The 26961-nt window shown below is 41.9% G+C and overlaps 1 protein-coding gene across 1 annotated transcript; it reads right to left on the bottom strand.

Annotated features, from left to right (window-relative positions):
- Positions 1-726: 726 nt before the first annotated feature.
- LOC106581023 (forkhead box protein N1) lies at positions 727-24955 on the bottom strand. The gene is made up of 10 exons (XM_014162691.3): positions 24436-24955; positions 23593-23682; positions 12037-12195; positions 10781-11149; positions 10406-10513; positions 9587-9717; positions 4473-4569; positions 2693-2900; positions 1965-2399; positions 727-1843 (listed from the first exon to the last, which is right to left on the bottom strand). The coding sequence occupies exons 3-10, from the start codon at positions 12049-12051 to the stop codon at positions 1515-1517; spliced, it is 1692 nt and encodes a 563-aa protein (XP_014018166.3). The 5' UTR covers positions 12052-12195; positions 23593-23682; positions 24436-24955; the 3' UTR covers positions 727-1514.
- Between the last annotated feature and the right edge of the window lie 2006 nt (positions 24956-26961).

Genomic DNA, 26961 nt, shown 5'->3' with positions numbered 1-26961 from the left:
GTATTTGGGGAGTTTCTCCCATTCTTCTCTGTAGATACTCCTAAGCTCTGTCAGGTTGGATGGGGAGTGTCGCTGCACAGCTATTTTCAGGTCTCTCCAGAGATGTTCCATCGCATTCAAGTCTGAGCTCTGGCTGGGCCACTCAAGGACATTCAGAGACTTGTCCTGAAGCCACTCCTGAGTTGTCTTGGCTGTGTGCTTAGGGTTGTTGTCCTGTTAGAAGGCGAACCTTCGCCCCAGTCTGAGGTCCTGAGCGCTCTGGAGCAGGTTTTCATCAAGGATCTCTCTGTACTTTGCTCCGTTCATCTTTCCCTTGATCCTGACTAGTCTTCCAGTCCCTGCCGCTGAAAACCGTCGCCACAGCGTGATGCTGCCACCACCATGCTTCACTGTAGGGAGGGTGCCAGGTTTCCTCCAGACGTGAGGTATTTCTGTTTTTTATTTTAATAAATAAAATATAAACTGTTTTCGCTTTATCATTATGGGGTATTATGTGTAGATTGATGAGGAAGATTTTTTTATTTAATCCATTTTAGAATAAGGCTGTAACGTAACAAAATGTAGAAAACATCGAGGGGTCTGAATACTTTCAGAATGCACTGTATAACAATGTTGTTTTACAATGACTGGATAGACCTGTGACAGAAATTAGAAAAAGGAATTGCATAGATAGACACAGAACAATTGTCTAGACTAGAATATAAATTCATGAATGAATTCAAGCGCTATAAATCAAAAACAGTTTACTATATAGTCAGTTAAGTCATACAAGAAAAAGGGGCTTTTCACACATGCTTTGACAAAAAAAATGTGTCTGGTGAGGTGATGTCATCTTTATTATGAGATAGTGCCTGCGGGAACCAGATGAAGGCCTGAGAACAGTCGTCTGGCTCTGCCTTGATATTGACTTCCATCCTCAATGGTAATTTAGCTATAAAGCTTTGAAAACTATTTATAGAAAGCAAAATGAATTGAGTAAACAGTGAGTATGCTCCCTGTTTCATATCAGAAATTATGCTAAGACAAATTTTGTAATTGAATTCATTAGCTTTGAGCTAAAAAACAACTGGCTTGAATCATCTCTTGTCACCATAAGCTGTATAAAATGCTAATTGCAATAGTGGGAACATATCACACCAGGGGGCTTATTCAGGAGAATGCGACTTCACAGAATGTTCAACATAGAAATGTATTGTGTAGAACATATATGATTCTCTGTAGTGTAGAATAAGGAAAAAATGTCATCAGTGCTGTAGTTGTCTACAACTTTAAAGTTCCCAGTAATTACAGCTCTCTGCTGCCATCTTGTGTGGAGTTAGGTCATACTGCACTCTACTCCTAATCACTGAACAGTCAGGTGTGACATGAGCTTTTGGATACATTCATTCTCATGAATTTCAAATCTTGACTTTGACCCAGCCAAAGTCATTGTTATGAATAAAAACATATTGTTAACACGGTTATGGGGAAGGTCTTTGTGAGCTATTCCACGAAGGGAGCCCTATTCCTGGGCTTCAAAGCAAAGGTATGGGGGTGTTCCCCATAGAAGTGAGGTAACCAGCCAAGCTCTCCACACCTGGGTATGTTGTGTGATACTGTCCATTAATATGGAGGTCTGATGGACCTCCACATCCTCCTCCCATCTCCTCCTCATCTTCCTCATCTTCCTTCCCCAGCCCGTCGGAGATCCACTCTGATGTCTGGTTGACAGGACCGGTGCTTCTCAGACTGGACCCCAGGTGGAGGTGTGTTGGCTGGGAAGAGGAGGGGGACAGGGAGGGGCTGATTACCACCAGCGAATCAGGAGCCAGGCTGTCCTCTCTCAGCTCCTCCCACAAGTAACCTGAGAGGAGAGAGGAGTGAACAGGGTTGTAAATCTTGTTGTAGATTGTATAAAAATAATTCCTGAATATGGTTCTCTCTCTCTATCTCTCTCACTCTCTATCTCTCTCTTTCATCCTTACCGTGGAGCTGCAGGTCAGTCAAGCTGGGGTTGAGCGTGTCGATATCGTTACTAGCATCTTCATCTAGCTGTAGCTCCTGTATGCTCCTGGGCCCAACGTCATACTCTGCCTGTATGGTGGCGCTACAGGTGGAGGGTGTCTGCCCCGCCAGAGGGGAACCCAGGGTACCCACATTGGGGGGGATTCCCGATGGAGGCTGCTGTCTGCAGGGGGAGTAGAAGGAGAAGGGGTGGGGGGGGGTGGGGGGCAGGTATCGGGGGTGCTGTTGGACTGTCAGGGAGGGAGGGGGGACGTGGGGGTAGAGGGGACGTCGAAGAGGGTGACAGGGCTCTGGAGGATGGGATGTGAAGGAGGAAGGGGTAGGGATCTGGTTGTGGTAAGAAGGTAAAGATTTCAGCTTCTCTGGTCTTTCCCCCAACAGGCGATCCAGGTCCTCTGAAGAAAACAGAGAAAGAGAGAGAGAGAGACTGTGGGTAAATTGAGATGACCTTGCACTTATCTCCTGTAACAGCTACCACAAAGCCTGAGTAGATAGAATCACCAAAACGCTGGAGTTGCCCTGTATGTAACAGCATCTTATTTAGTGTGTAATTTATGCCATGACGGACCTGAGAATTGCCAAGCTTACCCTCCACCTAAAATACTGGCATCCGAACTTTGAGGAAGCGCAAATAAAACATAGCCCAGGTCTAAGGGGAGTCCTGGTCTGTGATGTATAGACCACCTACCTGGCCTGGCCATGCTCTTGCGGACAGTGAGGGGGTCTTTGCGGCGCCACTTGTGTAGCTCTTCCTGCATCTTCTCTATCTTGGCTGGGTTGAGGGCCCACAGGCAGCCCTTACGGGAAGAGTTGCCAATCTTATTCTCCGCCTTCTCAAAGCACTTATTCAGAGACAGGTTGTGGCGGACCGAGTTCTTCCATCCATCTGGAGCCGTCTGAGAGACAGAAAGGAGAGGAAAAACTTACAGTAACAGTGGACTTTTACATTTTCCATGGGATACTTTTTTTTCTCTTAAATTGTTCAATTTTGATATACTATTGTACAGTTTGTACGTAAATAATCAAGATATTGCTTTGAAGTATAGTTAACATTTATTTATTCCTTAAAGGGGCTATCTGCGATTGACGTATCCGTTTTTGGACTTTTCAATTCATGATATTTACCCATCAGTGGAGGCTGCTGTGGGGAGGACGGCTCATAATAATGGCTGGAACAGCACAAATGACCTCGAGCCCGTCCTCCCCAATTAAGGTGCCACCAACCTCCTGTGTTACCCACTGGTCCTTGAAGAATATAACTTATAAGTTAGTTCAGAACCCAAAATATATGCTTGTTTTACTCCACTGTTTGTAAACATTAAATGTAAACAAACAATATACACCTTGCGTCCATAGCTTTGTCCAGCCCCATCCCTCAGCTTTTTACCCCAAACAGGGGCGGGCAGAACGCTGAGTTATTGTTTCAACTGCCGAAACCCTAACCGATTAAGTAATTCAAAATCAAGTCAAAAGTAAAGAGGAACCAAAGCAGTGGGAGTGCCACGTTGCACACACACACACACATGTGCACACTCACTTGCACACACACCCCCTGAGGTAGTCTCTCAGTCAAAGGTCTTACTGTATGTTTGGCTGGAGAGGAGCCAAAGCTGTTGCAGTGCCACGTTGCACCTTCCTCCACCTCCTCCTACAAACAGCCAGCCAACAAACAGCCAACCATTTCCTGGGTCTATAACCACTGGGATGGATGGGAAGACACTGATCAAGCCCTAACGGGTATCAGCCAGGGTGGCCCACGGTTATCCTCGTTAAACACTGCTGTGTCCAAAATGGCACCCTGTTACCTAGTGCACTACTTTGACTACGTCCTATAGGCCACGGCTGTATTCTCTATGGAATGGGTAGGGGTCGAGAATGCCTAACAAATGGCTGGGGAAGAGGCTAGCCTACGGCTGCTTCTGCTTTGGCACACTGTTGAATCTATATACACTATTACTGTATCATTCATCATTCATCTATGGAGGCTTGCCAGGAGATCTGGAAACTGCTAGGTGGTAGAGCCAATCCTTCCTACGGTCTAAAGAAAATATATGGTTTCTCTCTCTCTCTCTTGATTTCACTCTCTCTTTCTCTCTCTCTCTCCATCTCTCTCTCCCTCTCCATGTCTTTCTATAAAGGGCATATCGCCAGATAAGAGAGGGTTGAAGATCAACAGGCGTTGATCTCTCAGTGATTGAGTCTTTTAAACCACATGTAAATACTACAAGGTATTTACTTTACAAGTGTGGTTATGCCCAATGCATAACAAACTTATGTGTCTGTTTTGGAAAGTTAGGTGATGCAAAGTTCATGCAATTTCTCAGTGCATGATTTATAGCAATAGTTATAACAACTCTGCCTGTCACATTGCACAGATAAAATACATAGGATGAGAATAATGAAAGAGTTATGAAAACACAGCGATGACTGTTGGGTCAGTGAGAAGCCATAATGTCCTCCTGCTGTACCTTGAAGTAGGGGAAGTGTTCAGTCATGAACCTGTAGATCTCACTAACTGGGAGACTCCCTGTCTTACTGTTCCTCAGAGCCATGAAGATCAGGATGCTACGGATAGAAGACAAACATTGTAGTCAGTGTAGTCAATCAGATGTAGTCAATATTATATTATTATTATATTTATTATTACGTATATTACATTATATCATTTAACATCACAGTGTTGTTTCTCCATTTTATATACACTACACTCTCAGAAAAAAGGGTTCCAAAAGGGTTCATCGACTGTCCCCATAGGCATAGGGGAACCCTTTGAATAACCCTTTTTGATTCCAGGTAGAGCCCTTTTGGGTTCCATGAGGAACCGTCTGTAGAAAGGGTTCTACCTGGAACCAAAAAGGGTTATTCAAAGGGTTCTCCTATGGGGGCAGCCCTTTAAGGTTCTAGATAGCATATTCTTTTCTACGAGTGTAGATTCATGACAAGGATCCATGATGACATCCACAAAACACAAGGAAACGAGGACATTCACGTTGTTATTATTATACTAATTCAGTCTTTGAGGAGAAAGTCTGAAAATAAGTATAGTAGATACAGTAGAATTGACATTATCTTAAATAAAAGCACGAATGGTCTTCCGTAGTGGGTTTGAATAAGAGGCTGTGCTGTGTGTGCAGAACCAGTGAAGATCTAGGGCATGGGCCACCACACACACCCCCATCCACCTCTCACTCACACACAGACACACACACACACACACACACACACACACACACACACACACCCCATCCACCTCACACACCCCATCCACCTCACACCTGCAAGCCTGAGGGATAACGGGGATTATTTGTATTATGTAACATTGATACTTGAAAGGAGTTTTGGTTAAATCATTATTGAAATATATACCATCTGGTCCTCAGAGGACCAGAGTACAAAATGTGCAGAAACGAACTGAAATCATAGCTGAACACTGAATACTTGGGTACACTTTCAATCCAAGCTGGTAAACTGGTTTTAGGGGTTATTAAAGAACTGATATGCTTACAGCTCAACTTCTTTTTGTTTCACCTTGTAAACATTATTTCAAACATGCAGAGAAAGAAGAGTGATGAAGAGTGAGAAATGGGTTTGATTAAATATGGTCTTGTCACGTTCACTGTCCTCAAACTCCCCGTCATAAATCAGCCAAGGCGCAGCGTGCCAGTAATTCCACGTTCTTTATTTGAAGATAACCGAACAAAACAATAAACAGAAATAAACATGACGCAACAGTGGCACACACAAAACACTCACAGAAATAATAATTACCCACAAACACAGGTGGGGAAAAGGCTGCCTAAGTATGATTCCCAATCAGAGACAACGATAGACAGCTGCCTCTGATTGGGAACCATACCCGGCCAAAACAAAGAAATACGAAAACTAGATTGCCCACCCCACATCACACCCTGACCTAACCAAATAAAAACGGCTCTCTAAGGTCAGGGCGTGACAGGTCTTGATTGAATAAGGTCTTTAGTATATAATTAATGTTGCACCAAAGTCCAAAACCTGATTGTACAGGTTGGTAAAAGATTGTGATTATGCACATGTATGGAGTATCGAAGTAGTGTCATGTCCTGACCAGTAAGGGGTTATTTGTTATTGTAGTTTGGTCAGGACGTGGCAGGGGGTGTTTGTTTTATGTGTTCCGGGGTTTTTTGGTCTATGTTCTATGTTAGTGTATTTCTATGTTCAGGCTAGTCTATCTATTTCTATGTTTAGTTCATTGGATTGACATTCAATTGGAGGCAGCTGTTCCTCGTTGCCTCTGATTGAAGGTCCTATGTATAGGGGTGTTTTTGTAATGGGATTTGTGGGTAGTTGTCTCCTGTTTTGTGTCTGTGCGCCTAACAGGACTGTTTAGTGGCGGTCGTTGTTTTGTAAACGTGGTTTGTTTTTCCTTCTTTTGATTTAATAAAGAAGATGAGTATACACGTTCCCGCTGCACCTCGGTCCAATCCTTTCGACGCCCGTTACAAGTAGGGTGTTGTCATGACTCTTTCCTGGGTGAGGATCAAAGGTGCCAGATCAGCTTGGCAAATGGCTGAGAGATTGGGCTGGTTTTGATACCTTCACACCCTGTCATAAATTAAGGGAGAGAGAACTCTCCTTCTGGCTCTCTAGTAGCAAGGTTGGAATGTGCTTTGTGTAGAGAGAGACTTTTGCCGCCAAAACCTTTTTGTCCAGAAGTGAATATGGGAACAATATTTATAAGATAGGAATGTTAAGAATGATCCGTGGGGATCTAAAGAATAATCATGTCATATTGTTTATTATTTTGTGATGTCATTAACCTGTTAGGGCTAGGGGGCAGCATTGACACGGCTGGATAAAAAACATACCCGATTTAATCTGGTTACCACTCCTACTCAGTAACTAGAATATGCATATACTTATTACATATGGATAGAAAACACCCTAAATTTTCTAAAACTGTTTGAATGGTGTCTGTGAGTATAACAGAACTCAAATGGCAGGTCAAAACCTGAGAGATTCCTTTACAGGAAGTGGCCTGTCTGACCATTTGTTGAACTTCTTTTCCATCTCTATCATTTACTAAGGATCTCTGCTCTAACGTGACACTTCCCACGTCGTCCATAGGCGCTCAGAGCCCGGGAAAAAACAGAATGTCGTCATTCCAGCCCCAGGCTGAAACACATTATCGCCTTTCTCAAGTGGCCGATCAAGAGACACTAGCTTATGCGCGTGACCCCGACCGCCCCCGCCTTTGGGATTTTTTCCTCTGTTTGCCGAAAAGGAGATTCCCTGTCGGAATATTATCGCTTTTCTACGAGAAAAATGTCGTAAAAATTGATTTTAAACAGCGGTTGACATGCTTCGAAGTACGGTAATGGAATACTTAGAATTTTATTGTCACGAATTGCGCCATGCGCGTGACACTTCTTTACTATTTCGGATAGTGTCTGGAACGCACGAACAAAACGCCGCTATTCGGATATAACGATGGATTATTTTGGACCAAACCAACATTTGTTATTGAAGTAGCAGTCCTGGGTGTGTATTCTGACGAAGACAACAAAAGGTAATGACATTTTTATAATAGTAAATATGATTATGGTGAGTGCTAAACTTGCCGGGTGTCTAAATAGCGAGCCCGTGATGCCTGGGCTATGTACTTAGAATATTGCAAAATGTGCTTTCACCAAAAAGCTATTTTAAAATCGGACATATCGAGTGCATAGAGGAGGTCTGTATCTATAATTCTTAAAATAATTGTTATGCTTTTTGTGAACGTTTATCGTGAGTAATTTAGTAAAATGTTAGCGAATTCCCCGGAAGTTTGCGGGGGGTATGCTAGTTCTGAACGTCACATGCTAATGTAAAAAGCTGTTTTTTGATATAAATATGAACTTGATTGAACAAAACATGCATGTATTGTATAACATAATGTCCTAGGGTTGTCATCTGATGAAGATCATCAAAGGTGAGTGCTGCATTTAGCTGTCTTCTGGGTTTTGGTGACATTATATGCTGGCTTGAAAAATGGGTGTCTGATTATTTCTGGCTTGGTACTCTGCTGACATAATCTAATGTTTTGCTTTCGTTGTAAAGCCTTTTTGAAATCGGACAGTGTGGTTAGATTAACGAGAGTCTTATCTTTAAATGGCTGTAAAATAGTCATATGTTTGAGAAATTGAAGTAATAGGATTTTTAAGGTTTTGAAAATCGCGCCACAGGATAGCAGTGGCTGTTACGTAGGTGGGACGAATTCGTCCCGCCTAGCCTAGAGAGGTTAAGGATGGCATAGTAACTGTAACTCTGAAAGTGTACGCATTCTATGTATCAAGTTACATTCTAAATGTTGTATAAAATATATGACTAAATATGAGAACAGTTTTGTGAAGATAGTGATGTGATTTTAGCCTTCTAAATGAGCTAATTGTTTTTCATTTAAACTTGTGCCCAGTCAGTGACCACACCCAAGTGAACAGACATTGTGTCGGCGTGATGGAATGCCCCCCTTTTTACCCGATGATAAAAGCCTTGGAAACTAAATTTACATTAGACCAAAACATGCCGGGTTGCTGCTGGCGTGTAAAGTGGTCGGGAGCCTGAATCTGAATAATCAGCCTAGAGACCATTATGAGACCAGCCAACGTACAGCGTGAGCTGAACGTGACAAATGGTTTAAACTCTACGGAGCAGAAAATGTGAGACGGTAGTCCATATGTTTGAAATGGTGAAACTCTGAAACTCTCAATTGCTACACAAGAAGAAGAAACTCACTAGACCGTAGCATTTACCAGTCTGCAGCTGGCATGTAAAGTAGTCTAGGACATTTGACCAAAGACACGAGGGGAAAGAATAGGTCCCTCTCAGACACCCATTGGCACATCTGAAGTATCTAATCTAACAAACACTCCACTACCAGAGAAGCTCTGCAAAAGACATTGTGACCTCTGCTGGACAAACCAGAACCTTACATCCATCGACAACTTCACCATAGGAGTCATCGAGTTCAACAGAAATAGACGACGATCAAGGACAGCTACGCGTAAATGTATATATTCTTATCCGAATGAGCGGTGGTTCATGTGCAAAGTATTACTATTCCTTTGAGTGTAGGTTCCAAATATAACAACGATAAGTTGACTCTTTGTCTCTCCCTCTCTTTACCGACCCTTCCCTCTCCATATGTGTAACCAGCCGTCATATCTTGTCAGTCCACTAGGGACTTTTATCTCATGTAAGTGTGTATGTGTATTCTGTGTTATTATTTAGTTAGTTAGTAAATAAATGATTAAATCAATTTGTGTAGTACTGAATATTCAGAAGGGCTAGGGTTCTTGCGGATCCAAGAATTATGCGACGTTCAGAATGAGACTGCTGAGGTAATAATTCCTAATGGTCTGTTATTGATGTAAGAGATATCTACATATCTTTAGAGTTTAATTTAGGAGATGGTAAGTCACTAAACAACTTATTCCATGGTGCCCCAAATTCCTAATGAATGAATTGTTACATGATTAATTTAATTGAGTAACAATTAAACATAGTTAGTTGACAAAATAAATAACAGTCATTAGATTAATGATAGTCACATCACGACAGTGTTCACCTGTATGAGTAGATGGGCTTGGGGAAGAGGGACTGCATGCTACTGTCCTGATGGGTTGGAGTGGAGAGGCACTGGAGAGAGAACTGAGAACTTTTGGATTGTCCACTGGTAGAATACACACCTGGTGAGAACTGGAGAGAACACACACACACGTACACACGCGCATACATACACACACATTGTTACAGCAGAACTTGTATTACTTTAGTAACAGAGTGTGTACACAGTGAGGTTTTTCCAAACCGCACAGCTGTGTGCTGCAAAGCCTACAACTGTAAACAAGTTCACGGTATGATATAATCAAGCCCTGTTGGCAAAGTGTTATTTTCCTTGGCAAGGTGTTTGACAAGGTATTTGGCAGAGTGGCACTAATCCTTGGAAAGATATGCAGTAGAATACACACCTAATAGGAAAGATATGCAGTACCGTAGATGGTTTCTATGTCAATCAACCTATACAACGCCAAAATTCCACCCAAACAAAAAGAGGTCGCCAGTTTGTAGTCCTAAAAAACAGAAATTACTTTTGTTCTTTGAGAGAATATTAATCAGTAAACATGACATTTATGAATTATGAAGCCTTAAGTGCTTTGTGTGCTTGTTTCGATTACATAAATGCTTCAAAATTCAAAAATGTTTACGTTAGCAGATGAAGATTATCTCATAGAACAAAACATATACTATAAGATCTCCTAAGCCTGTGTTTACCACTGACCTTATTTTCTGTGCAATTCCAAAATCACCCCATTGAGATAAGCTCCTCTAAGAACCTCCCCCTTAAGTTATCACCTCCCCCTGTACTTTGGTCCTGCCCACTCACCTGCGGCAGCGGGGCTAGGGGGCTGTAGGAGGCGTGGCCTTGGGACAGGAAGCAGGAAGGTTCCTCGGGTGCATCCGGTGGTTCTGTGTAAGAGCGCTGGGAGCCCTGCTGTGTTGAATGAAGATAATAGCATGATTCAAGTGATGAAATCTGAGAAAACTCATTGGCAGCACTAGTATCAACGTGATGTGTGGGTGGGTGGGTGTGTGGATAGGAGCTGTAGGTGTGTATGAGAGATCTGTTTATGGGGAACTACTTGCGCATGTGGGGCTCTCCCCGATGGCCATGTACACCTGGGTATGGTACTACAGTTCAGCTGGTGGCGTGTACTATGAATGAATAGCCATTTAGAGTATGAGTATCACTGTATCATACCATCAGTCTGGAAGCCTGGAAACTCCCGTTGTATGGATCCCAGGATGTCTGTTCCTCACTGGTAGATGTGTGTGTGGCAGCGAAGCTATCTGGAGCCTCTACCTGTCTGAGACAGACGAAGGTACGAGACCCAGGGGCACCAGGGGCCAGGCAACCCGTGCCAACCCCATCATCGCTGAACTGATGTCGGTAGGGGTGGAAGCGGTCAGCCGATCCTGACCCTAAGTTTGACCTTTGACTCTGTCCCACCATGGCTCCATCAACACTGTGCCTCCTGCAGCTCTCTGCAGCGGCATTCCTCTGTCTGTAGGTGGCGCTCTCTCTCGCGGGCTGGGCAGTGGTAAATGACACAGAACTGCTCTCCTCACACTGCGGGGAGATGAATATACCATTTCTAAGCTGGTTATTTAGCAACATCCAGAATCTCTTGGCTAGCATCTGCAATCATAAAACAATGCAAGTGGAAATAGCCAACAATCACCTATATTTTATCTCCTGGCATTGTCTGTGTCCCAAGTGGCATCCTATTTAGGGAATAGGGTGCTATTTGGGACGCAGACATTATTTCTGTTTAAACACATCTCCTGCCTGTTTCAGGAGGGGTGTGGCCGTATTTTGATCTCTAGATAGACATTACTGCCCCAAGGGTGGGTAATTAATTAGTCCAGCAGAAAAGAAATGTGATTAATGTCAGGATAAAACTTAACACATTTCCTCCAGGGCATCTTGTCCTTGAAAAGGTCCTGTGTGTGTGATCGGTAGATAGTTTACATCCTTTTAGATTCACTCATAAACAATCTCTCTGTTGCAAGCAGACCTGGGCTCGAACAGTATTCATTTTCATTCAAATACTTTATCTGGCACACTGGAACCAATGAAAATGACAAATGAAAAGCAACCAATGGAACAAAAAAAAGGTACATTTTTCAAAACCTGTCCATCTACCACTCCAAGCAGGCTGAAGCAAATGCTTAAAGTATTTGAAAGATAACTAATACTACTTGCACTGAGGTTTGGTTAGTCAAACAGCTAAGGGCTAATGCACTAAGATCACAGTGTGGATTCTGGAATTACCACTGGAGGAACAGTAGCCTAATGCAGGTGCAGGAAAGGAGATGATATGGGTAAAGCATGCCTGGCTTTGGGTGAGATCAAATTGGAGGGAGTGTTTCCATGCCCATGGCTAACATCTGGATTGTTTATGGGTGAAAATGGGTGCAACTTTAAAATAAAAAAATGTCAGTGGATTCTTGTACCTGTGAGTGCGCCATCTGCTGGAAGGAGGACCCTGGAGGCTCAGAGGTGCGTAGGGAGGAGGTCTGAGGGGCTGGTGTCGTTGTCAGGAACCTGTTGGCACTGGGTGTAAATGTGGAGCTGGAGAGTCTGTAGACATGATGGTGTGCCTAGAAAAAAATCTTGCACCCGGGAAGAAAATATATATTTTTTTATTTAACTAGGCAAGTCAGTTAAGAACAAATTCTTATTTACAATGATAGCCTAGGAACAGTGGGTTAACTGCCTTGTTCAGGGGGACAATGACAGATTTTTACCTTCTCAGCTCAGGGACTCGATCTTGCAACCTTTCGGTTACTAGTCCAACGCTCTAACCACTAGGCTACCTGCCGCCCCTCAAACATGTTTGAGTTTGGGGTGTGATATACACTGATTGTACAAAACCTTAGGAACACCTTCCTAATATTGAGTTGCACCCCTTTTAGCTCTCAGAACAGCCTCAATTTATCAGGGCATGGAATCTACAAGGTGTTCTTTGGGTGGTGGACCATTCTTGATACACACAGGAAACTGTTGAGCATGAAACACCCAGCAGCGTTGCAATTCTTGACACACTCAAACTGAGCCTGACACCTACTACCACACCCCATTCAAAGACACTTACATATTTTTTCTTGCACATTCACCCTCTGAATGGCACATATACACAATCCATATCTGAATTGTCTCAAGGCTTAAAAATCCTTCTTTAACCTGTCTCCTCCCCTTCTACACTGATAGAAGGATCATAGCTTTCACCTGGATTTACCTGGTCAGTCTATGTGGTCAGTCTATGTTTTGTACACTCAGTGTAGCTCAACATGTGTGTTATGAGTCACAATCCGATTCCCTGTGTTTTTTCTCTATGTGATTTGGAATTGGAAATGTGTCATGACTAGCTTTCACAGGTCCATGACATGTACTGTATGCACAGTGGCTTGTATGATTCATCTCTTTGTGGTTGATGCTTGCCAGTGCCATCCATGCGTTACATTATACTCTTATTGTATCCTTCAGTCTGGGTCATTCATAGTATGAATGTACATTTCAGGTAGGCTACAGCGCTTAACCCCAGTGTAACGTCTCAGTGGTCTTCTGGGCATCTCTGAGTTATCATTGTAGAAGACTAGGAGCGATACAGTATGTGATCTTTAAGTGTACAGGTGTGGGTACTTTAGGTTCGATGGAACAGTTTCCCGGACACAGATTAAGTCTAATCTTGGACTAAGAAGCACTTTAAATGGAGAAACCTTTTGTCTAGGACTCTATGGAAGGAGGCAAGGTGCTCTTCCATCTTCATCAGTTGACAGTTCTGTTATCAGCAGAGGTGTGAGGCACGTGGCAGAGGTTCCAGGGAGGGTAACCTCATAGACACACATATTCGCACGCACACACGCACACACACACACACACACACTCCTCAAAGCTCATTAAAATTGGCAACAAACTGTGAAGATTAGGTCACTTAAAACCAGCTATTGCTGAGGTGGGTGGAAGGGTGAAATCAAGACCCTTTTGTTATGTTGTGTGTGTGTGTGTGTGTGTGTGTGTGTGTGTGTGTGTGTGTGTGTGTGTGTGTGTGTGTGTGTGTAAAAGGTCAAATTGAGGGTGCTTATATTTGTCCTGTTTTCTGCATGTACATGTGGGAAACCTGTACTTGTGTAAAATTTAAATGTGTTTTTTGCATATCCCAACTCTCCCTGAGACACCCTCGGAGAGTGGGGTCATGGCCAGGGATCAGCCATTATTGATGGCGACTCGTTGAGAAGAGAGAGAGAGAGAGAGAGAGAGAGAGAGAGAGAGAGAGAGAGAGAGAGAGAGAGAGAGAGAGAGAGAGAGAGAGAGAGAGAGAGAGAGAGAGAGAGAGAGAGAGAGAGAGAGAGAGAGAGAGAGAGAGAGAGAGAGAGAGAGAGAGAGAGAGAGAGAGAGAGAGAGAGAGAGAGAGAGAGAGAGAGAGAGAGAGAGAGAGAGAGAGAGAGAGAGAGAGAGAGAGAGAGAGAGAGAGAGAGAGAGAGAGAGAGAGAGAGAGAGAGAGAGAGAGAGAGAGAGAGAGAGAGAGAGAGAGAGAGAGAGAGAGAGAGAGAGAGAGAGAGAGAGAGAGAGAGAGTATATATATATCTTGTGGAAGTTTTCATACAGGAGTAAAAAGGAAGTGAAATGTCAGAGTTGAGACAGCCTTTGATCTGTTGCAGCAACAGCTCCTTTAACTTTTGACCTGTTTGACACAAACCTCTGATTGGCTGTTTGGAGTTGCACTGACGAAGAAGAATAACTGATCAAGAAAAAAAATCACTGTGCTGCCATTTCTTTGGCCAAAGATGGTTAACTGGATTTAAGGTGGAGCGGGGATCTGTGGATGGTTGAGGACTATAGTGAGACATCCCTGTTTGTAAGCGTACTGTGACCTCTGACAAAAGGGCTGGACCTTTATGACATAGGTGTAGTGCACTTGCTATGTAACAGCAGGGTCCTTCGTTAGACTAACCAATATACTGCAATACATCTTCACAATTAACCTTAATGTCTAAATGATTTGACTCAAGGAACTGTGTACTGATAATGGTCTCCACAACCAGAAGCTAATACTGACAAATGTACAATATGTGCCATGCAGATGAACAAACGCTGCCATTGTCTGTGAGTTGATGTGGGAAAAGGAATGGCAGCAATCTGCCATGTTATCATAAAAATAGAAAAAAAACGACCCATTAAAAATCAGGTATCAAAATGTCCACAGTTTGTCCTGGGGATATTCCCACAATTTAGGAGCCAAAATGTATGAATGAATGGTTCTCATCTGATTTAAAAACAAAAACATATATGTGAATAATTTGATACACCAATGTTTAGTGGCGCTGGTTTTCCTTTAAGTGTCCAATTCCTCTTTAAAGCTCTTCTAAAGCTGAACGGTGTGCTGGTTCCTGACAGACCTGGGTCCAAATGGTATTTGAAATCATTTTGAATACTTTATCTGTGCCTGATTGAGCATGCTTGCTTAATGGACCAATAGAATAGTCCCAAAACTGTAAATCCCACCCATCTGGCACTCGGGGCAAGCTAGAGCAGACACTCAAACTATTTTAAAGATTTCAAATAGTATTTGAACCCAAGTGTGTTTGTTTCTGAGCATGTTTCAGCTGTCCCAGTCCTGAGATGTTGCCATAACTAACCCTCACCTTGACTGGCAGTTCTAATGGACCAAGAACGTCTACGTTTTCACTTTCATCCATCATGTAATTAGGAAGTACTTATTTTCATCTCCTTTGCTCTGTCGGTTCCTGAGTTGTGTTGTTATAACTGAAGCCCAGAGTGCCAGCAGTTAGATGAGGTGAGAAAACTAATATAATCTCAAAGAATGAATACTGGAGACTTAACCCTTGTTCACTTTACTTACAGTTTTGTGACCTGTTGACATTCCAAGTCATCCATCACAGACGTTATAAGCATCTGTGCAGTACCTCTATGCTCCTACATGTCATGTCACAGAGAGTAACACAGGGGTGGGCAACTTCTGACTCAGCGCTAACACACCTGTTTCAACTAACACAAGTCTAAATTGAAGATCATGATTAGTTGTTGTGTTGAATCAGGTGTGTTAGAGCTGGGCTGAAACAAAAGCCTTCAAATATTGTGGCTACTGTTTCCTGCCCCTTAACTACAGTGCATTCAGAAAGTATTCAGACCCCTCCCCTTTTTATTTTTACATTACAACCAGTGATGACCCGTCATTCAGGGCAGGTGGGGCAGAGCCCACATTTTCAGCAAAAAAAATACATACACTACCGTTCAATGGTTTGGAGTCACTTAGAAATGTCCTTGTTTTTGAAAGAAAAGCATTTTTTTAATCCATTAAAATAACATCAAAATTGATCAGAAATACAGCGTAGACATTGTTAATGTTGTAAATGACTATTGTAGCTGGAAACTGCTGATTTCTTATGGAATATCTACATAGGCGTACAGAGGCCCATTATCAGCAATCATCACACCTATGTTCCAATGGCACATTGTGTTAGCTAATCCATAATTATAATTTTAAAAGGCTTTCTTTAGACTAGTTGAGTATCTGGAGCATCAGCAATGTGGGTTCGATTACAGGCTCAAAATGGCCAGAAACAAAGGACTTTCTTCTGAAATACGTCAGTCTATTCTTGTTCTGAGAAATTAAGGCTATTCCATGCGAGAAATTGCCAAGAAACTGAGGATTTCGTACAATGCTGTGTACTACTCCCTTCACAGAACAGCACAAACTGGCTCTAACCAGAATAGAAAGAGGAGTGGGTGGCCCCGGTGCACAACTGAGCAAGAGGACAAGCACATTAGAGTGTCTAGTTTGAGAAACAGAAACCTCACAAGTCCTCGACTGGCAGCTTCATTAAATAGTACCCGCAAAACACCAGTCTTAACGTCAACAGTGAAGAGGCGACATCGGGATGCTGGCCTTCTAGGCAGAGTTCCTCTATCCAGTGTCTGTGTTCTTTTTCTCAACGTCAAAAGTGAAGAGGCGATTCCAACATGCATGTGTTTCAGCCTAGCTCAGTGCTTTCTGTGGTGGTGGGGCAGCCAGAAGAAAATACTATGAAAAAAATTTGCTCCGACTGGAAAAATAACTTTTTGAACGGTCATCCAACTCGGAATTGTAAGTCAGGAACTCGGGGCTCTTTCTAGAGCTTCGACCTGAAGATCACTGACGTCATCATGTTCAACCTTGTTTTTTGTTTTTTTGAGTTCCCGGGTTGTCTTGAAAGCACCATAAACCCAAAGAATGCCAGACTTTGATGACAAAGTTTGATGACACAATTTGCCCACGAAGGACTGCCGCGCCAGCTTCCTGTTCAAGTGAGCACAGCACAAGCGTCGTCCGGGTTTTGCCGGGGTAGGCCGACATTGTGAATAAGAAGTTGTTCTTAACTGACTTGCCTCGTTAAATAAAGGTTAAATAAAATAAATAAATAAAAACAAGGTGAGTCCAAAAATGCATTGTACGCTGCTGCATAAATTATGTAATATGCCAGGGAGATATGTATACTGTAGCTAAGAAAGTAATACTAAGTGTACAGTTGAAGTCGGAAGTTTACATACACTTAGCTTGGAGTCATTAAAACTCATTTTTCAACCACTCAACAAATTTCTTGTTAACAAACTATAGTTTTGGCAAGTCGGTTAGGACATCTACCTTGTGCATGACACAAGTCCTTTTTCCAACAATTGTTTACAGACAGATTATTTAATTTATAATTCACTGTATCACAATTCCAGTGTTCAGAAGTTTACATACACTAAGTTGACTGTGTCTTTAAACAGCTTGGAAAATTCCAGAAAATGATGTCATGGCTTTAGAAGCTTCTGATAGGCTAATTGACATCAATTGAGTCAATTGGAGGTGTACCTGTGGATATATTTCAAGGCCTACCTTCAAACTCAGTGCCTCTTTGCTTGACATCATGGGAAAATCAAAAGAAATCAGCCAAGACCTCATAAAAAAATTGTAGACCTCCACAAGTCTGGTTCATCCTTGTCTGGTTCATCCAAACGCCTGAAGGTACCACATTCGTCTGTACAAACAATAGTACACAAATATAAACACCATGGGACCACGCAGCCGTCATACCGCTCAGGAAGGAGACGCATTCTGTCTTCTAGAGATGAATGTACTTTGGTGCGAAAAGTGCAAATCAATCCCAGAACAACAGCAAAGGACCTTGTGAAGATGCTGGAGGAAACAGGTACAAAAGTATCTATATCCACAGTAAAACGAGTCCTATATCAACATAACCTGAAACGCCATAAAAAAAGCCAGACTACGGTTTGCAGCTGCACATGGGGACAAAGATCGTACTTTCTGGAGAAATGTCCTCTGGTCTGTTGACACCAAAATAGAACTGTTTGGCCATAATGACCATCGTTATGTTTGGGGGGAAAAGGGGAGGCTTGCAAGCCGAAGAACAACATCCCAACCGTGAAGCACGAGGGTGGCAGCATCATGTTGTGGGGGTGCTTTGCTGCAGGAGGGACTGGTGCACTTCACAAAATAGATGGCTTCATGAGAAATGAAAATTATGTGGATATATTGAAGCAACATCTCAAGATATCAGTCAGGAAGTTAAAGCTTGGTCACAAATGGGTCTTCCAAACGGACAATGACCCCAAGCATACTTCCAAAGTTGTGGCAAAATGGCTTAAGGACAACAAAGTCAAGGTATTGGAATGGCCATCACAAAGCCCTGACCTCAATCCTATGGAATATTTGTGGGCAGAACTGAAAAAGCGTGTGCGAGCAAGGACACCTACAAACCTGACTCAGTTACACCATCTCTGTCAGGAGGAATGGGCCAAAATTCACCCAACTTATTGTGGGAAGCTTGTGGAATACTAATTGAGTGTATGTGAACTTCTGACCCACTGGGAATGTGATGAAAGAAATAAAAGCTGAAATAGATCATTCTCTCTACTATTATTCTGACATTTGACATTATTAAAATAAAGTGGTGATCCTAACTGACCTAAGACATGGCATTTTTACTAGGATTAAATGTCAGGAATTGTGAAAAACTGAGTTTAAATGTATTTGGCTAAGGTGTATGTAAACTTCCGACTTCAACTGTATGTTGTGTAGTAAGCTTTTAGTAGCCCATGTACCTCACCCTAATAATTTGGTCTATTTTCCCTCTCTTAATTTTGCCTACTGTTCTGACTTGGTGGATAACATGTAGCCTATAACCTGTTTTATAAAAATGTAATCATCAAATATTGTAAGAGCTGTCATTGTCGGCTTATATGCCCCCTTTATTTATCCTATGGTTCTGACTTGGTGTACAGGGAGAACACTGTAAGAATGGCCCATGTCCTGAATTCTGCCACTGTACATTTCAAAGGTGCTGAACAAATGGTTATATTGACTACATCCGTCCTAGCTCGCTCGTTAATGTCTTAATCGAATTTACGGATTGGCTCTTATCTGCTTGTCGTCCCCTTATGCCATAGTTTGTACATCTTAATTGTCAGTAGAAACCACATTTGTTTAAGCAAGTCAGCCATATCAGCTATGTTTTTTTTAAAGTCAGGAAATTTGGCTGAATGAACTGTTTCACTGCCAGACAAGGCTCCGCTGATAGCCAGGTGTAACAGTGGTAAGGTGTTGGGACTGCTGTTGGGACTCTGCTGTTGTGACAGCTTTACGTAGGCCATAATAGCTTGTGAGCATAGTTTGTCACCGTTATAGTGCAATTAATGTATTGTTTAGTGATGTATTGTGTAGTGAAGTGGCTTTGCTGGCATGCATCCCCCCCAAAAATGTTTGTTTCCCCATCAAGATTTACATGCTAAAATCGCCACTGGTTACAACCTTATTCTAAAATGGATAAAATAAAAAAATATCCTCATCAATCTGCACACAATACCCCATAATGACAAAGTGAAAACAGTTTTTTAGAAATACCTTATTTATGTAAGTATTCAGACCCATTGCTATGAGACTCGAAATTGAGCTCAGGTGCATCCTGATTCCATTGATCGTCCTTGAGATGTTTCTACAATTTGATTGGAGTCCACCTGTGGTAAATTCAATTGATTGGACATGATTTAGAATGGCACACATTTGTCTATATAAGGTCCCACAGTTGACAGTGCATGTCAGAGCAAAAACCAATCCATGAGGTTGAAGGAGTTGTCCGTAAAGCTCTGAGACAGGATTGTGTCGAGGAACAGATCTGGGGAAGGGTACCAAAAAGATTCTGCAGCATTGAAGGTCCCCAAGAACACAGTGGCATCTTAATTCTTAAATGGAAGAAGTTTAGAACCACCAAGACTCTTCCTAGAGCTGGCCGCCCGGCCAAATCGGGATAGAAGGGCCTTGGTCAGGGAGATGACCAATAACCTGATGGTCACTCTGACAGAGCTCCAGAGTTCCTCTGTGGAGATGATAGAACCTTCCAGAAGGACAACCATCTCTGCAGCACTCCACAAATCAGGCTTTTATGGTAGAGTGGCCAGACGGACGCCACTACTCAATAAAAGGCACATGACAGCCCGCTTGGAGTTTGCCAAAAAGCACCTAAAGGACTCTTGAGAAATGAGAAATTGAGAAAGAAGATTCTCAGAATTGATGAAACCAAGATTAAACTCTTTGGCCTGAATACCAAGCGTCACGACTGGATGAAACCTGGCACCATCCCTACAGTGAAGCATAGTGTGGGGATGTTTTTCAGCAGCAGGGACTGGGAGACTAGTCGGGATCAAGGGAAAGAAGAACGGAGCAAAGTACAGAGAGATCCTTGATGAAAACCTGCTCCAGAGCTCTCAGGACCTCAGACTGGAGCGAAGGTTCATGTTCCAACAGGACAACAACCCTAAGCACACAGCCAAGACAATACAGGAGTGGCTTCGGTACAAGTCTCTGAATGTCCTTGAGTGGGCCAGCCAGAGCCCAGATTTGAACCCGATCGAACATCTCTGGAGAGACCTGAAAATAGCTGTGTAGCGACGCTCCCCATCCAACCTGACAGAGCTTGAGAGGATCTGCAGAGAAGAATGGGAGAAACTCCCCAAATACAGGTGTGCCAAGCTTGTAGTGTCATTCCCAAGAAGACTTGAGGTTGTAATCGCTGCCAAAAGTGCTTCAACAAAGTACTGAGTAAAAGGTCTGAATACTTTTGTAAATATCTTTTCCAGGTTTTTGGGGGGATACATTTGCAAACATTTCTAATAACCAGTTTTTGCTTTGCCATTATGGGTTATTGTGTGTAGATTGATAAGAAAAAATAAATAATTCAAATAAGGCTGTAACGTAACAAAATGTGGAAAAAGTCAAGGGGTCTGAATACTTTCCCGAGTACACCGTATATGCTTTTCTTGAGGAATTAAGATAGGGTGCTCCTCCAACCTGTTTACCATGAATTAGTAATTTTGGGGAAGTTTTTCCTGGAAACCATTGGATAGGACCATGAAACCAGGCAAAGGCATAATCCCATAGCCTCTCCTCTCTGTACAGGCTCTCATGCCTACATGTGAAAGTGCTGGCTTGCCTGTTGTCAACAATGTGATAGTCATATTATACAACTCACAGCGCTAATGTTAGTTCTCACATGTCATGTACTATTTAGTCAAACAAACACTGACAGTGTTCCAAAATGCATACTTGTGTTCTATCTAGAGCGTATAGCAAGTACGAAAGTCAACTGTCATTTTTCAAGTGCGATTCCAAACATAAGAATGTAAAAAGACAAGTATGTATTAAGTTACCGGAAGTTCTATAAGCGTACTTGGGAGTTCTGGAAAACAAAGCACGCATGGGAGCATACTTTTTCATTCCCTTTGGTGGGGAGGGTATCCCATAACACCTTGCGACACAGCGAGAATTCCAAAAACGTCTGAATTAATGGTGGACTGTTATGGTCCCTGTTCGGGAGAAAATGTTACAGTTCTAGCCAGCCAAGTTGTTTGTGCATTCTCACATGATCAGTCAATACTGTACATGCATGTAGTGTCTGTTTAACTAACGTTAGCAAGCTAGCTAACTTTCTTCTTGTCACTTTCCCCTCCCCTCGTGTTTCACCATTGCATATGAAGAAAATGTTTGGAATAATGAAATGATACATTTAAAGTAAATCAGGGACAACTTGATCAAGCCTATGAATATGAAAACTGTTTACAAAACCATTGCACATTAGCAAAGGTAATCTGAGCAGTGAGGTTAATTTCTGCTTCCTTAGCCTCATGATTCTGCTCTGTTCTCCTCAGGTTGAAGCACATCCCACCCCATCACCCAGACAGATGGAAAGAACTTGGGAACCTTCCGTCCACCAGGAAAATCACCCTATCCCAGGAGTTTAGTCAGGAGTTTATTCAGCACTGTGCAACATCACTATGTTAGAAGTAGATTCACAAGTTATTCTCTATCATGCAGAATTGTCAGCTCATTGTAACATATGACTGTCATTCTAAAATACAGACATTGGTGATTTCTGTCCCAGTGAACTGCACCATGAGCCAGTGGCGGTTCTAGACCATTTCAACTGGGGGGGCCAAGCTGGGGCCAGTTGTACTGTTAGAGGGGCCAGTTACATTAGACGTTATTGTTGTCATATCGTTTTCTTCACTGCATTGCAGGCATTAGCAGGCAAAAGACCATGTTCATAATCATCATCGTTGCCACTGTCTAATAACGGATGTAAAAAAAGAACGATAGCAAAAAATTGTTATGTAAAAAATGATTTCATACTCCACATTTAGGGGGGCCACAAGGGGGTCCAAAATTGTTGTCACAGGGGCACTGCCCCCCCCCCCCCCAGAACCGCTAGTGCCGTGTGCAAGTATTTATTCCTGCCCAGCAAACACCATGTTCAACTATTCATCGTCTACAATTTAGACCACAACAAGTTGAATGAGGTGTTAGTGAAAGTCTGGAACAAAAATCTGTAAACTCCTGTCCTGTGTATAAAAAACATGTGGCTGTCATAACAAAATTTGCCCTCATTAACTGATCAAGCTTTTGAATGTTAATCTCCTTGATATTATTCACTTGCTAGAAGGTTTATTCTACTGAGCCATTTGCTTTATGTTTGTATTCTTATCTTTTAATATTTCTTATTGTCACCGCTAAAAAAGCATCCATAACATTATTTGCCAATTACAATTTCAGGCTCAAGATTAATGTTATGTAAGTGTTTCAAAATAAGATGTTTATTCTCTGTAAACTACAGAAACCTTTAGGTCCCAGGCACCATGTCATTATGTCATTATGGAACCTGTCATTAATCGGTAGTAAAGATGTCATTATAACCTTTCCCACTGGGAGATTTATTGACAGCGGTCATGCTAATGTTTCTAATCTCTCACGTCATCTCTAGATTATCTGATTGTCTCTGTGCCTCCCCCTGACCTAGATTACCTTGCCTCTAACTTTGTTGTGCTATATAACTTTAGCCACTGTCACAGGCTTTCATCTCACTATCGGTAGCAAACCCTGGGAGCTGACGCTAAAATAACCCTAATCTTAACCCTAACCCTAACCCTAACCCGGACATGATACATATATTTGCTTAGAATAATTTATACTTTAGCATTTGGCTCTATAACACCTAATCCATATATTTGAAAGTCACAGATGCTTGGATTGACAGTAATGATTTAAGTCTGTTAAACATTTTATCATGAGTCAGTTGTAGGAAGACTTTGTAGCGAAGTTGATCATACAGTAGGGGTAGTTACTCAGTCCATTATGGCTGACACAGGGCCAGAAGGCCACTAAAGCATGCTTAATGTCGTTAGTCGGTGCCCTTTCACCCGCTAAACACCAGAGTTGCAGGTAAGAAGACAAGACTCATCTTTGTTCAACGACACAGCTTTTCACCCCAGCAAACACACAACCACCAAACAAGGTCCTCTCCTTGTGGGCCTTAACATCACAGGTATGTCACACTTAATAAAGAAACAATAGCTGGTTAGAAGCACAGACAGGTGTAATGCCATAGGTTCGGCATATTTGCTCCAAAGTTTCCAACCGTTTCCCATCCTTGACCATTTAGAGATGCTCAACTCACCCTCCTTGATTCGACAACAATCTTGTTCTGCCAGTAGGCCACAGTATCTTATTTGGATCTCGTGGTGACAATCAATCATTCCAGTCCAGTCTGGGGAAGAAGAAGAATTGATCAGATTCACACAATCCACATGGTTTAGCCTATACACCTGGAACACTTTCCAACAGAGCGATTCTTCTTTTGAAGAATACTGTTGAAGATATATTGACTAAGAAGAATGTGGTAGTAGGAAGCAGAGCTGAAGGGCTGGTTCCAGCCTTCAGAGCATTAATCTCATGCTCATTCTCTCTCTTCTTTCACTCTCTCTCTCTCTTTTTCTCTCTTTCTGTCTGGCCCTCAGCCAACCCACGGCAGCCCAGCAGAGCGCTATGAGATACATAGAAGGAAACCTGTCACAACAAGTTCCAAAGGCCTAGCTACTGTACTGCTGAAGTCACCACTTCTGTTTCTCTCTCTCCTTCCCTCTTTCTTTACCTGGTTCGAAGAAGGTGACTTGTGTGAATGGGGCATCAGATACACTTTAATCACATCCCCTATCCACTGGCAGAGAGTGGGTACTTAGCCCTGGTTTCGGAGCTCGTCCACATCAATAGGCCCTGTAGGATAGGATCTGGTTCTCCCTGTGTAATTGCACCAATCATAAGAGCCTGTATAGCACATTAGTTCAATTATCTAGTTTGGTCTGACACTAATTGCTGTTCTTTGATTGCATCAGGGCTCTCATTTGCTACGGCAATATATTATCATTTTATATTTTTTTTGTAGATTTAACATTTGTGACATTTTGATGCACCTGCATAAAAGAGCATTAGTTAACGAATGAAACCGCTGGATTAGACGTACCCTGATGTGTCCAGGTGTGTCGCTGACGCAGTGCCAGGCGTTCAGGTGCTGAGCAGACGGCACAGGCTCAGAGAAGAAGTGCCAGGTGTGTCACACTCTGTCAGACCGGTCACATGCCAAGGTGGTTGTTGGTTTAGATAGACTGAGCGGCGCTGGGTAGAGGAGAGCGGTTGACCCTTTGAGCCTCTCATTGAGAAAGGAAATGATGGACTGAACCGCTGAAGACCTCTTCCAAACTTTTATACTGACAGATGGATCAAGACCAACACCTGAGCCAGAGAGGGAGAGAAGGGGAGGAGGGGGGGAAGGAGAGGGAGAGAAAGAAAGTAAGAGAGAGGAGTGGAAGAAGTATGTCAATACAGGTAAATTCCTATCCTACCCTCCAAGTAAACCAAGAAAGTAGCACCCTCCCTCCCTCTCTCTCTCTCTCTCTCTCTCTCTCTCCTTCTCTCTCTCTCTCCTTCCCTCTCTCTCTCTCCTAGCCTCTCTCTCTCTCCCTCTCTCTCTCTCAGCTGCCTTATTATTCAAACCAGACTGAGGTGAATGATAGATAGACAGAGGGATAAGTTACAGATGAATAAAATCTTAGGTTACAGTGGGAGGTCTCAGCCAACCTCTCAACGCAGTCAAGTAGCCGCAGGGGGCTCCTCCTGACAGAAACAGCGATTTCTGAAGAGGTGGAATGTGGGAAAGAAGTCCTAAAGGACACTTTGATGAAATGACACCAAACCCCACTTGGTAAAAACAAAAAACGTCCTGTAGCACTGAGGTGTCCTTGTTTGCTGTTGTTTTACTAGAATGGTTTATTTTCGGGCAATGGAAGGGGGTGCTACATATCTACAGTATGTTACATATCTACAGTGTAATACATATCTACAGTATGTTACATATCTACAGTGTAATACATATCTACAGTATGTTACATATCTACAGTGTAATACATATCTACAGTGTAATACATATCTACAGTATGTTACATATCTACAGTATGTTACATATCTACAGTATGTTACATATCTACAGTATGTTACATATCTACAGTATGTTACATATCTACAGTGTAATACATATCTACAGTATGTTACATATCTACAGTGTAATACATATCTACAGTATGTTACATATCTACAGTATGTTACATATCTACAGTGTAATACATATCTACAGTGTAATACATATCTACAGTATGTTACATATCTACAGTGTAATACATATCTACAGTATGTTACATATCTACAGTGTAATACATATCTACAGTGTAATACATATCTACAGTGTGTTACATATCTACAGTGTAATACATATCTACAGTGTGTTACATATCTACAGTGTAATACATATCTACAGTGTGTTACATATCTACAGTGTAATACATACCTACAGTGTAATACATATCTACAGTATGTTACATATCTACAGTGTAATACATATCTACAGTGTAATACATATCTACAGTGTGTTACATATCTACAGTATGTTACATATCTACAGTGTAATACATATCTACAGTGTAATACATATCTACAGTGTGTTACATATCTACAGTGTAATACATATCTACAGTTATATACATATCTACAGTGTGTTACATATCTACAGTGTGTTACATTTCTACAGAGTAATACATATCTACAGTGTAATACATATCTACAGTGTGTTACATATCTACAGTGTAATACATATCTACAGAGTAATACATATCTACAGTGTAATACATATCTACAGTGTGTTACATATCTACAGTGTAATACATATCTACAGTGTAATACATATCTACAGTGTGTTACATATCTACAGTGTAATACATATCTACAGTGTAATACATATCTACAGTGTAATACATATAAGCCCGTCTATCTACCTACCTCATCCCCATACTGTATTTATTTATTTATCTTGCTCCTTTGCACCCCAGTATCTCTACTTGCACATTCATCTTCTGCACATCCACCATTCCAGTGTTTAATTGCTATATTGTAATTACTTCGCCACCATGGCCTATTTATTGCCTTAACTTACCTCATTTGCACTCACTGTATATAGACTTTTTGTTTTCTTTTGTTCTACTGTATTATTGACTGTATGTTTTGTTTATTCCATGTGTAACTCTGTGTTGTTGTATGTGTCGAATTGCTACGCTTTATCTTGGCCAGGTCGCAGTTGCAAATGAGAACTTGTTCTCAACTAGCCTACCTGGTTAAATAAAGGTGAAATCAAATAAAATAAATAAATACAAATATTTACAGTGTAATACATATCTACAGTGTGTTACATATCTACAGTGTAATACATATCTACAGTATGTTACATATCTACAGTATGTTACATATCTACAGTGTAATACATATCTACAGTGTAATACATATCTACAGTATGTTACATATCTACAGTGTAATACATATTTTCAGTGTAATACATATCTACAGTGTGTTACATATCTACAGTGTAATACATATCTACAGTATGTTACATATCTACAGTGTAATACATATCTACAGTGTAATACATATCTACAGTGTAATACAT

The sequence above is a fragment of the Salmo salar genome, chromosome 20, assembly GCF_965601325.2.
Source record: "Salmo salar chromosome 20, fSalSal1, whole genome shotgun sequence".
Lineage (NCBI taxonomy): Eukaryota > Metazoa > Chordata > Actinopteri > Salmoniformes > Salmonidae > Salmo > Salmo salar.
This window is presented reverse-complemented; position numbering and strand designations above follow the sequence as displayed.